Raw genomic sequence first — 13,924 nt, 5'->3', positions numbered from 1 at the left:
TACGCCAGGCCCTCGTTTTGTCTACAAAAGTCTTATCAGTAACCCACGAATCAAAGAAACATTAAAAGGCCAAATAGAATACGATGTTGAAGAGCATAGCTACTTTCGCCTTAATTTACACTAGACGGTTATTGTCTCTTTTCTTTGGTATCAAGTAGCTGAACGATATACACCAATGTATACGATGAAATATAAATGATATATTAAAAAAATAATTGATTCTAGAAATCATGTAAACAATATTTTAGAAGTTCCCACTAAAAGAATTATTTAAGCAACAGTGGAGGCTGACATTTATTTTTAAACTTGTTTGCAGTAACACTTTGTACCAGCCAACCTTGTTTTCATGATGATAATTGTTCAATATCAGGAAACAGATATAGCTGCAATTGTTTGAAGGGATTTTTTGGGCAACTCATGTGAAGGTAAGTTTAATAAAATATATATGAAAATGAAACTCATGACTGGAAGCACGATTTCATCTATGTTACTACATATTCTTTAACATCATTGACAAAGAATGAAATTTTACAAAATCACAAATCTGTCCTTTTTTCTCTTGTTATTAGCATCAAAGAAAACGAAGAAAAATCTACCGTCAATATACTGGATACCAAAACATTACAAAACTCCTGATAAAGAACGATACATAGAAGGATCATCAAAATGTTTAACTAAACATCTTTCTAAAGTGCTGACTACTATTCTTTCTATAGTAATAGATAGTTTTCAAAAATATTTTGATGAGATATATTCAACCAGTGGTGTCAATCAGATGTGGATTCTTAAAAATGCTAAAGATCTACTGCTTAATCTTAGATCACAATCTCTGCAATTTTGCAGCAACATTAAAAATTTAGATTTTTTTACGCTTTACACTACTATTCATCATGCTCAATTGAAAGATCGACTTCACAATCTCATTTGACAGAGCTTTTTGTATAAAAATGGAAATCGTAGATATAGATTTCTTGTTTTGGGTTAAAATAATTCTTATTTTGTGAAGAACCCCACTGATTCTATCAGAAAATATACTGAAGATGATCTTATCAAAATGCTAGACTTTTTGACCGACAATATATTTGTTGAGATCGGAGGATTGCTATTTCAACAGACAGTCGGTATTCCAGTGGGTACTAAATGTGCACCCCTACTGGCCGGTTTTGTTTTGTACTCGTATGAAGCAGAATTCATTCAGAATCTTCTAAAAGACAAAAGGATAAAGCACCTTGCGAAATTCTTTAATTTTACTATTAGATGTATTGATGATGTCCTATCACTGAATAACCCATATTTCAGTCAGTACTTACATCTTATATATCCAAGTGAACTTGAAATCAAGGATACTTCTGATACTAGAAAGACTGCTTCATACCTTGCTTTTTTTTTTTGTCAATATTGACACAGATGGATGACTTCACACTTACATCTATGACAAATGGGACGATTTCAACTTTCCAATTAACAATTTCCCATTTCGCAGCAGTAACATACACTCTGCCCAATCGTATGGTGTTTACATGTCTCATTTGATACGTGCGTGTTCACACTATACGGACTTCATATACAAGATTGTGCTCCTTACGCAGAAACTGCTCCAACAGAGTTATGAGGAGGAAAGATTAAAAATGACACTCCGTAAATTTAATGGACTACATCACGAATTGGTTGATCTATACGATGTGTCTGTATCTACACTAACTAACGACATTTTTACCACGTCTTAGATTGTGGTTTACTATCTACGTCGTCTGGTCTGCTAAGTACCGAACGTGACCTATTCCCGAATATGACTGTTTTGCCGAGTGTGAATTCGCATTGCTATTAGACGTGTCTTGGTATTTATACATCAAACATTCATGTGTTTAGTTATGATGTTTCTTTTGAAAGTCTGGTTTGATATTGTGTTATGTCTAATTGTTTGTGGTTTGAAATCTATTTTTATTTTCTATATGTATGTAAAAGTTAAGATAATTTATGAGCTAGTTCATTTTTTTGATTTTTAGTTTAAAGCAGAGGATGTATTTGTTTTTACACAGTTTTGATTTAGAAGAAAAGCCTACATGGTTAGAAAATACAAATAATTACACCATTACTAACACAATTCTGTCTTAATATTCTTGTAATGGTAAAGAAATACATAAAATAACACCATTACAAACTTAATCCCAATTTTATATTCAATTTTTAGAAATTTACCTGTGATGTCACTTGTTGTGACATAGATACATTCGTGTGACGCACAGTTAATAATTCTATTGTGGTGTACTGGTGTACTGTCGTAAATTAATAGGAGGTGTCCGTTGTTATTCTGTGGTTTACATGTTGTAATGTATTATTATATTATTTATTTTTGTAATATTTTTGTCCTGAGTGTTCGTTTATTTGTACTGTATTCCTGTTACGTAATGTTGTCATTTTAGCGGTATTTTTTACATTGCCATATAAGTGGGAGGTTTGTCTAGCCAAAAAAACAGGTTCAACCCACCATTTTTTGTTCAAATGTCCTGTACCAAGTCAGGAATATGACAGTTGTTATCAAATAGTCCGTTTCTATGTATGTTGGCATTTGTTTTTGTAGCAGTTGAGTGTTTCTGTTGTTCCATTGTTTTCCTCTTATAGTTGATGTGTTTCCCCCGGTTTTGGTTTGTGACCTGGATTTGTTTTTGCTTAATCGATTTATGACTATTGAACAGCGGTATACTACTGTTGCCTTTATTTACTGCGTTAGACTTTCTTCAGAAGCGACGTAATAATCTGGGAATGAAATTTGTATTCTGATAAGGATAAGACGACAGTTCTTCTGTAAAACAAATGTCCAGTCACCCATCACATTTGCATTTACTTAATGCCGGTAGTCCTATATTCAGGCTTATATCTAATGTAGTGGAGAATAAAAATAGAACTATAAAAATTCAATTCAAAGAATGTAGAATAATTTTACTGTATCCATGTGGGTTACATTTTCATTTTTAAGAACGTATCATTATCACAACGATACATTAGTAACTTTCACATAATTTCCTATACAATGTACTTATTATTATGAATGATTGTTGAATTTGCTCGAAACATAGTTCTGATAAATCTATATAAAAATATGAAAATAACTACTCAAAAATCTAAATAATTGATTTTTCAATTCTAATCTAGTGACACCATGCACCAGTAGTCCTTGTGTAAATTCTGGATCGTGCTTAAATGTTAATGGCAGCTATGTTTGTGTTTGTTCAATTGGATATTCTGGCAAATTATGTGAAGGTACAAATTACTGATCATTCTATGACTTTGTGTACTAAATTAATAATAAAAGACAATATTTATCGAGGTTTGGTTTGATTTAAATCATATTAATGAAACAGTTTTTTAAAGATTATTGCAATCTCTATGTCAATAAAGTTATAACCAGAGTTAACTCAAAAACCGGAGTATTATGCAAGGAGTTATTTTGTTGAAGATGAAACAAAATAATAAATTATTTAGTTTTGTATAAGACAGAAACGTTAAGATTTTAATGTGCTAATACACATGGTTACAATACAACTGAACACATGTCGTATCAGAAATTTACTGTCGACTCATAGCCTGCAAATTTATGCTTTTTTCAATCAGTGCAAAACACATAAGCATCAATTTACAATTTCAACGTTTTACTTTGTCCTGATCTTATATTTAACCAAATTTGCATCCCGTGTGGCAAGGACAAAGAAACCCATCTCCGCGACTACATATTTTTGTGTGGAAACATTTATCTTAGTTTTTTTTAGAATTTCATTAAAACAGTTCATATAACGATAGGAATATTACTACGCATGGAATTGTGCACTCTTTGATATCTGAAATAATTTTACAGTTAATCCGTTTGACGGTTTTCCTTGTGACAATGGAGGAACAAAAACTGTATTAGGAACAATCTGTCAGTGTACATGTAGAAGTGGCTTCTCTGGATCATCATGTGAAGGTTTTTTGTTTTTTTATGTGGACGCATCTGTTGCTCATAGTCGCTACCATTTCTGATGTATACAATGGTTTTAAAATGCCTTCAATCAGTATAACAGATCAAAACATAGCTTTGAACGATTGACGAAGTAAATAGTACAATTCATCAAGATCAATTCTGTCAAATTTATTAGACGTATTTAATATAAGAACGTTTACCAGTTAATGAAAATAATAATTGAGCTTTACTGGTCATAATTTAAGGTGTCAAACCACTCAAATGGATATTTGTTCATATTCAGATACCTTTTTGACTCCTTTAATCAAGACAACAAAATCATACGGAAAGAAGATACCTGTTTATGTAGACAAAAAATGTATATAATTCACACAAGAAGGTTGACTTTTCTTATGTATTAATCAGAAGATTGTTATACCAATTAATATGGTGCAATATAAAAGATTTAACTCTAGGAATCTTATAGAAATATTTCAGCAAAATGAGAGGCTTTAACTTTATTTCATTATGTTGTTTGCAGTTACCCCATGCAGTAGCCATCCTTGTTTTCATGAGAGTAAATGTTCTTTATCAGGAAACAGCTACAGTTGCAATTGTTCAAAGGGATATTCTGGCAACTCATGTGAAGGTATACCAGTTTAACAGAATATATTTGATTAAGAAAAGGCGTAATGGAAAAACACGGTAGTATCAATACCAATGCTTTAAACTTTCTTAGAAAATGTTCAATAAACTCATACTGTTGTTCTTTACTTTTCATATAAAGTGAGAACAGTACCTAAATAAACAATACCTGATCACCCATACAGATGTATCATTCTTTAATTCCGATACGTTAATAAAGGGTTACGTCGGATTTCCACATTTCCTTTTGGAAAAAAATGTGAACAATACAAAAATACATTTCAAGGAACGTATAATATTTTTCTTACCAGGTTATATTTTCAATATGAAACGGAAGCAATATCAAGGCAGTTAATTACGAATATTCCAGTAAATAACCTAAAACAAGGTACAAATTATAGTACATTATATTTTATCTGGCTAAAACGTAAAATAAATATATATTTGAATATGAAAACAATTATGAAGACAACTACGCATTACATTAATAGTGTATTTTTCTATTTCACTCCAGTGACACCATGCAGCGGTAGGCCGTGTATAAATTCTGGATCATGTTTAAATATTAATGGCAGCTATGTATGTGTTTGTCCAAAGGGATATTCCGGAAGATTGTGTGAAGGTACAAATTGAAGGTTACAGTCTCACTTCATTTACTAATTAAACATGTTAAAGTGATCATCCGAATATCTACCCAAGTTTGTATTTTAATCCTCTTGATGATTTAGTTTCTTAGCTCATCGTTATTTCGATGTAGATTGATACCATTTATGTATATGGTTTTGCATAAGACACACGCACCGGGTTCGCTTTTTACTGTACTGGTTCTCATAGTAACACATGTTTTACCTGAAATAATTTTTGGTCCCTATTGTTTCAGTGGCTGATCTTTTTTAACAATTTTCAATTTCAAATTCTTTCACTGGTCCGATTTTGGTTTACAAATACTTTTTCAACCACTCTAAAAAAAAAAAAGGCCCATATCACAAAGATACTTAAACGACCGCAGCCATTAGATTTTGCGTGTGTGTCTAAGTTTATTTAAAATTTAATTCAGTTCAATTACACATAAAATCAGAACAATGCTCCGATATGTCCTATATTTCATAGTAGGTTTATGATCTTTAAATTGTATATATCGAATTTAATTTTACAGCTGATCCGTGTGACGGTTTTTTTTGTCAAAATGGAGGAACTAAATCTGTACCAGAAACAACCTGTCTATGTACATGTAGAAGTGGTATCTCTGGATCATTATGTGAAGGTATTGCTTATTTGTGTGGACTTTTTTGTTGCATCTATTTTATTTTCGTTTCATATAATTGGTAAATTAAATGCATGTCATCATTATCACAGATCGATAACGGTAACAGTAGTTTACTAATGTTCAAATTTCATAAATCGATTTAGAGGACGAGCAAAAACTAAATGAATCGAATGGAGCGAGACCATGTAGAACGTTATTTACAACGACAAACGGTAAATCCAGTACAGTTCTAAGTGACTGACCATCCTCGCAAAGTTATAAGCCTTAGTTTGATATCAGTACATTCGCCAGTTAATAAGTATTAAGCGAAAAATTGACTTGACAATAATTTAAGACGAAGAAATCATCAAAAGCGTACATTTTTAAAGCAGACACCCATTTTACTCTGTATAGCAAGCCAACTCATTCATACGGAAAAAAAACAACTTTACTGTGGGTAAATAAAGAATACTGGGAATCTTGAGATGGAGTGAGATGTACTTACATCAGAGGGTTTATAACCTTTTTTCGTACGTATCAAACGAATGTTCTATATTTTCTTACGTATCAAACAAAGGAACTATAAAACAGTTTATATGATATGGTATTAGGAATACAAAAAATCAAAGGTAGGATTGTAGGACACATATTCATATGACCTGAGAATTTTCTTACTTGAAAAAAGACATTTAAACAAGATACTAGGCTGAAATTTGATTTTAATGTTATTTGCAGTAACCAGCCTTGTTTTCATGATGGCAGTAGTTCTATATCAGGAAACAGCTTCAATTGCAACTGTTCAGATGGATATTCTGGAAAATTTTGTGAAGGTTAGTTAAACCAAAATATATTTGAGGAAGACAAAATATCATTAAAATCGCGTTTCATCTATATAAATGATAAAACAATCATACCTCATCTTCTTATTTTTATATCTCATATATTTTAAAGGTTAATCAAGAAAGCGCTTTGGACGCATGAAATTTATAACGTGTTGATTTCATTTTTTACAGCACTTGGTCGATACCTCTGATGGGGGACTATCATGCCACGAGGGTATCATCAGCTGAGTAGTGCTTCGGTACTGACATGATTTATAACAAACCTTTCTAATATTGTCCTTAAATTATAAAGAAACTAAGGTTTCAACTCCCTCAGGGAAATTTGACCTTAGGTGGATTTGGCTATATTTTTTGGTCTTTAATTGTTTCGGTTCTTATACAAATTTGGCTTTCAAATATTCTGCATTGAACGTTCCTGATAAATACCAGAAAAGCGCTTTGAATGCACGAAATTTATACCGTGTTTTTTAATTTTTTTTTTAGCTTTTTTATTTGCTTCAATTTTGTTAGATATATATATATATATAGATCCTTATATTGCCTTTTTTAATTTCAAAAATAAATGTTTACATTCTGTTTTTTTGTAAAATATTTAGAAAGTGTCTCGTTTTCGAATAGAATCTTAATATCTGATGTAATTCATGGTCCGGAATTTTGCTTTAATTTTATAATTTACGGGGCTAGAGAATTTAGAGTTGAATTAATCTGTTTTCCAAAAAATGTCCCATGCTTGGATGACGTTTCCCCATAACTTGAGTTCCGACCAGTCAACTTGTTCGAGTTTTTCTTTGAACTCTCTTTGTGAATAGCTATATATTTAGTGATCCAATGATCTAACTCGAACTGTGCTTCGTTTACCAGTGTGTTCTTTACTTGTTTTTCTCTTTCAATATGTTATATAAAGTAAAGCGACAGTGGGTTACCGATGTTAAAATCTTTTAAATCGATAAGGAAGAGAAAAATCAAGGTAAAAGACATGAACTGAGGGAATCGCACCAACTCCAAAGGAACAATACCGGGAGCATCATGAAATGGTCACTGATGCCAACTTAAATTACACCAGATTGGAGTCTAGATTCCTTCATTTGTTTGTATGTATGTAGTATGTTTGTTGTTGTTTTTTTTCTGTTATATAGAACACATTAACAATATTTTGTTGTTTTAATATTGTTAATAAAAGTGATTCGTCACAACGTAAGACACCACGCCGACGTATAGAAAGAAGGTGAATGCTAGTTGGTCAATCTAATGGGTATTATTTACAAAAAATGATTTAGTATGAATCAATTAATGATTTGTTTCTTGTCGTAGATCATGTTGTTACAAAAACACTCCACAGTCCACGGTCATTTATTTGATTTAAAGCAATCCTTTATTTGCAATCGATAATGCCGTTTCATAAGCAATCTAAGATACCAGCTCAAATAAAATAAAAAATACCAGCAGACGGAATTGCTCATTGTTTTCAATTTCCCTTTCAAAAATTGAATTTGTTGAAAAATGGAGATAGCATTTCCTTCTATATTTTATTTTATGAGCATGAACCCATGAACCCTTTATTGCTGGTACACACACACAACAAATTCTTAACAAAATAAATTCCGCAATAATTCAAAAAATGGTTTTTCGATGAATATCAATTAGACCAACTAGCGGTCTAAACATTATTCTTCTTTCCTTAACAAAATTATCGTAGATTTACAGTCCATCGGCAGAGGTATCGACTTCAGTAACAAAAACATGTGGTCCATGTTTAATATTTTTTGTTAAATATAAATCAACGATATGGTTATTTTCAATCCTCGATCAAGTTTACGGAAGCAAAAATAAAGCGCACTATTTCCGGTATCGGCACATGAAAAGGCGTCCGTCAGTTGTTTAACAATTGTGTAAGTTTTTGTTGGGTTAGTTTTAAAGGATCAAGTAATGTTATTTAGTAGGCAGTTGTTTTATCATTGGTGCATTTCATTTTCATTGCGATTATTTGACTGTGTCCATCAGTCATGGTCCATTGACTTTGAATCTTTTGTATAGTTTACATGTTAAACAGTGATAGATATTTATGTGTCGACAGTTTCTTTATTGTTGAAAACGATTGATTTTATATTCAGTAACACCATGTTCAAACAACCCATGTCTTCACAACGGTAACTGCTCTGTGGCAAGCAGTAACTTCACCTGCAGTTGCCCTGCGGGATATTTTGGAGACTCATGTGAAGGTAAGAACACCATGAAATATAAAAATCAAATGTAAAATACAATTTCATATATACATTAAATTTATCATTTTAACGGACGTCGTTATAGAAATATGCAATTTGGTACTTTCGGCAACGATCAAAGTTCACATTATAATTTGTGATATGATAATAACGATGTACTTTCTCAAGAACAAACACCCTGTAAAACATTAGCTTATTTATCCCACATATAAACCTCGTATTTTTAATTATCTTTGTCAGCAGATATAAAAAGTAAAAACTTGAAGTAAAAATAAGCTAACAAGCAATAAAAATCGGTTGGATTTAGGATTAGTTTCTACCGAGTGCAAAACCGGCTTATAGTTAGGTGATAACTGTTGATTGCTGGGATGAATAGGCATAAGTGGGGATTTGGTAATTAACTTTTCCTCCAGTGTTCAACTAAGATTTTTGAAACTTCATAAAAAGTGCGCACACATACCCCATGAACAGATTATCTTGCCTTGATCTGGCAAACCAGTCGGAATTTTGGGTCTTTAATGTTTTCCAACTGCGTACTTTCGTTGTCCTTTTTAACTTTTTTGATTTAATCGTCACTGATGAGTCTTTTGTAGAAGAAACGCGCGTCTGGGGTAAACAGTGTGTTCCTCGTATTTATAATGAATTTATATACTGAAGTTGTACACCGACTATTAAATAAGTCTTCCCTACTGTTGTACCTTGTCACTTTCAGTCATTGGTCCATTTGTATTCATCTTTCAGAATTGCTGTATTTTGTCTATTTCAGTAACGCCATGCATAAGTAGTCCTTGTCAAAACTCGGGAACATGTTTCAGTGTGGATGGAACTTATGCATGTGCATGTCAGACAGGATATTCAGGCACACGTTGTGAAGGTACAAGACTATTTTTCAGTTCTGTAAATAATCTTCAAATAGTCTTAAATGTATATGTATTGCTTGAACTATACGGATAATAAGATATTTTCCTTCTCTTTCAAGTTACATTTTAATATTGTAGATCGAATATTTACTATTTCTTAGTAGACAGATCGTTTTCAGGAATGATTTCAGTTCTCATAAATGAAGTCAAAATATTTGAAGTTGCAATGCAAATGCATCAACGTCGAGAATGATAAGACATAAAGCTCACAAAGCTTCAAAGAAAATTCGGGATTGAGCGATACATCAGCAAATCCGCAGATAAACCATTAAACGTGTATATTCTACTACCGTAAAACTTTACAAAGTGGTAAATGTTTTTGGTAAAGCATCGATTGATAAAATAAAGGAGATACAAGACATGTAGAAACAATACTAATTTCACAGCGAGTATCAATAGTGAATCAGGAATTGATGTACCTCCTGAAGATACAAGTAGAAATACGTTGATGAGTCAAGTAAAGTGATAAATTCCGTCAAGAATATGCCTCTAATATTTTACACTAGACGTTAACTAAGGATTAATCAATCAATCCGTGATAGATCAGCATATCCGCAGATAAACCATTAGACGTGTATATTCTACTACCGTAAAACTTTACAAAGTGGTAAATGTTGTAGTAATAGGCGAGTGACAATTTTCAAAAAGACGCTTAGTTAACGACTTTAATGCACCCACCTAACATACGGCTATATTATATATCATTCGAAAGCTTATTACCTGTACTTTCAATTTTGCCCGGTCGTCAATAATTCGTACGGTGCAATTTTCGTTAAATCAAGGTCAAAGATCTAAACTGAGCATTCCAAATGTTTGCTATAATTACACAAAATGCCATTTTCAGGTATTTGTATAGCATTTTATTCCCTAAAATTGATCTAAACCTTATAAAACAAATTACCATGATTTCAAATCAAGTGCAAACTTAAATGTTGATTGCGCTATATAAACAAAAAATTGCATTTCTTGAAAAAAACTTCCTAAAATGATAAAATTGCAATTAAATCTAAATATTTTCTGAAATTTGTATATTTGTATGTCAAAAATAGAAAGATTTATTGTTTATGGACCGAGGGAATTTTTTCATCATTTTAAACTGCAATTAATATGATGTAGGTCACGATGCAACCTTCTAATGAAGCTTTTGTAGTCGCCCCAAAAACACCATCTGCAAATGGGGATCATTTAGCTTTTTTTTGCTAGATAATATTGCTAATATCGGCAGATAATGATCAATCATATTTAAAAAAAAGGTTATAGAAGAACTTTAAGGAACAAAAGAAGTATATTTGGTAATAAATTTGTTTCCCGATGTGGAAAGACATGTTACGAAGATTATGCTCGTTCAATGTTCGAAAAAAAAACTGTCTGTACCATGCGCTTTTCAATGTCAAATTCGGCGAATTTCTTTTAATGTTAACCCATTATAATATACTTTCTTAGTTGTTTTATTAAATATGACTGAAAATTAATAATTCAGATTAATTACGATTGAATAACCTTCATGAACAACTGTAATCACCATACTGATTTATGTATTGTTCACACAATTCGGTATAGTGTTTTAACAAGATTTGTTTGTCTGTCTTACGTTTTCGCCATGGTCATGCTGTCATCTGTTTTTCTTCGACCATGGTTTGAGACTGCCTCCATTTTATTTTATCCCTTCTTTCAATCAAAGAAAAGAAAACCATAAATATCAAAGCTGAGCGAAAAAAGACAACAGAACTTAAAACTCAGATATTGATGCAAAAAATAAGTTAGTAAAACAACATAAATTACCTAACTCCAAGTGAAATTTCAAAACAGAAAGTCTCTTATCACATATCAAAACCAAAAGCTGAAACACATCAAACGATTGGAAAACAGTTGTGATAGACCTCGTAGTTCTCTCTCCATCTCTATCCATCTTTATATGATATAGCGGAAATGTAGGAATCATCTTGTCCTTACGTCCTTTTTTCTTTTGTTCTTTCCATTCACATATCCATATGTTAGTCTAAAATTTGTAATGAGCAATATTCCTTCGACATTGCTTGGCAGAATTATGGAAGTTTAAAGTGCACATATGGAGGTTATACGTGAAGGGATTTGTTTCATAATAGACATATTCAAATAGCGCTAAAACAGTAATCGCTTTAAATTTACCAGAACATACCTGCTTTCAAGCTATCTCATTAAGTTAACCCTAATCTTATTAAAATGTAGTTCTCTGATTTCGTTATTCTCATGCGATATACGAGCAGGCGAGTCGTGATTGTTCATAATTTTAGTCAGATTGTTTTAACCCATGTTTTTAACACTTATACATAACATTTTGTACGGTTTTTTTTATGTCAACTTTTATCACTTATTATTGTTGTGAGATCTTCGCACCATTAGAAACTTGAACCGAAAAATATGAAAATAAAGTGAGAAAATCGTAAAACGTCGCTGTCAGATCAATAACAGAGGGCTCAGTGCACAATAAATATCCACGAACATAATTTAAGATCAGATGACATAAAACCAATTAAAACAACTGGATAAATTCAACCACAATTTTTTCATTTCTAACAATTGTATAGATATTTTAGAATAAAATAACTTCATTTTAACCATATGTATTCTTAATATACATGTACTATCTTTAATATGCCAATGATCAACCAATGCTTAATAGATGATCTACTAAAATAGTAGATCGTGCTCTTTTTTTTAAATGCCTAAAATGAAAATATTATATGTATTATGTGGCAAATCTACATTGAAATTTTAATGCAAAATCATGGCCAATTAAATTTGAAATAAAAGTGGTTCAAATGCATTTATATTTTTGTTTCTATTAAGAAACTTTACTTGTAACATTTAGCTGAAGTAAACATCAACATTAACACTGCTGTTTTTTGTTAGAGGTTGCCTACTTTTACAAAAGGTGATCAATGCTGATTTGTATATTTGTGTTGTGAGACCTACATTGTAAATACGTTGTAAATATAACGGAATTTGATGAGACTGTCGTACAAGTGAGAGGTTTAGCGCTATAAAACCAGGTTCAATCCACCATTTTCTACATTTGAAAATGCCTGTACCAAGTCAGGAATATGACAGTCGTTGTCCATTCGTTTGATGTGTTTTGTCATTTGATTTTGCCATGTGATTAGGGACATTCCGATTGAATTTTCCTCGGAGTTCAGTATTTTTGTGATTTTATTTTTTTTCTACACAGTAACTTCGTCCTTGATACTAATAGCTCTAACTAATGTATTGTTGATGGGGATTGCCAGTTTTCCTTTCGAAGGTCGGTGGTTCCTTGGGCATTCCATGGGCCTAAACCATTTAAAACTGTCGCCGCAAAATACTTTAGAAGCCAAAAGTGCTAAACCGAAAATTGCGTCAAACACCAACAATTAATCAATCATCTTTATATTAAAATGTATGTATATGTAAACTATTCAGGGAGTAAATTTGATTAATGAAAATGTATGTATTGTTATTGCGAATTGCTAGATTTTCCAATTCAAAAATTAATGTAGGTAAATATACTTGCGAGAGTCTCAATTTATTTACAAGAAATTACGTAGTTGGATAGGATTGAATATATTGGCCAGGCATGATGAACATTTCAGTGCGTAGCTTATAATAGTTTTCACTTCCTCATTCAATGCAAGATACAGTACATGTATAAGCAACCAAGAAAACATACAAATATTGAAATATTGAATTATCAAAGTTTCCCTCCCAAACTTTTCCCTAAATGCACGAATTTTCTGTGTATTCTATCCTTAAACATTTTTGCACTTTTAAAATTTGTGTTTTTCAACATAATATCGTCTACATACAAATTGTTTTAACAAAGAACAGCTGAAAAGCTATTTTCTTGCAGATGGTGGTATTTTGGCAACTGCATGGTTGTTATAATTGGCTGTTTAATTAACAAGAAGCATAATTGCAGTAATTTAATGATGTCAAAAACATCCTTAGCACTAAATAAAATATGTTATTTGGTTTTTTGGTGAATAACAGTTGAATCACAGACATAAAATTTGATTTTCATGCATTTTTCTCATTTTCAAAGGAATTTCTGGAAAACAGCGCTATTTATCAAAATCCGACATTAATATTTCAAAGTG

At 31.7% G+C, this 13,924-nt stretch overlaps 1 protein-coding gene across 1 annotated transcript in view; it reads left to right on the top strand.

Annotated features, from left to right (window-relative positions):
* Nucleotides 1-6,313: 6,313 nt before the first annotated feature.
* LOC127711875 (delta-like protein C) overlaps nucleotides 6,314-13,924 on the top strand; it is a 31,391-nt gene continuing 23,780 nt past the window's right edge. Inside the window, exons 1-4 of the mRNA XM_052218039.1 lie at nucleotides 6,314-6,318; nucleotides 6,564-6,658; nucleotides 8,782-8,889; nucleotides 9,659-9,766. Coding sequence (XP_052073999.1) covers nucleotides 6,314-6,318; nucleotides 6,564-6,658; nucleotides 8,782-8,889; nucleotides 9,659-9,766 — 316 coding nt within the window. The remainder of the gene's footprint in view (nucleotides 6,319-6,563; nucleotides 6,659-8,781; nucleotides 8,890-9,658; nucleotides 9,767-13,924) is intronic.

The sequence above is a fragment of the Mytilus californianus genome, unplaced genomic scaffold (assembly GCF_021869535.1).
Source record: "Mytilus californianus isolate M0D057914Y unplaced genomic scaffold, xbMytCali1.0.p SCAF_8, whole genome shotgun sequence".
NCBI classification, from domain to species: Eukaryota; Metazoa; Mollusca; class Bivalvia; order Mytilida; family Mytilidae; genus Mytilus; species Mytilus californianus.
The sequence above is the reverse complement of the archived record's forward strand: the minus strand, read 5'-3'. Positions and strand labels throughout refer to the sequence as shown.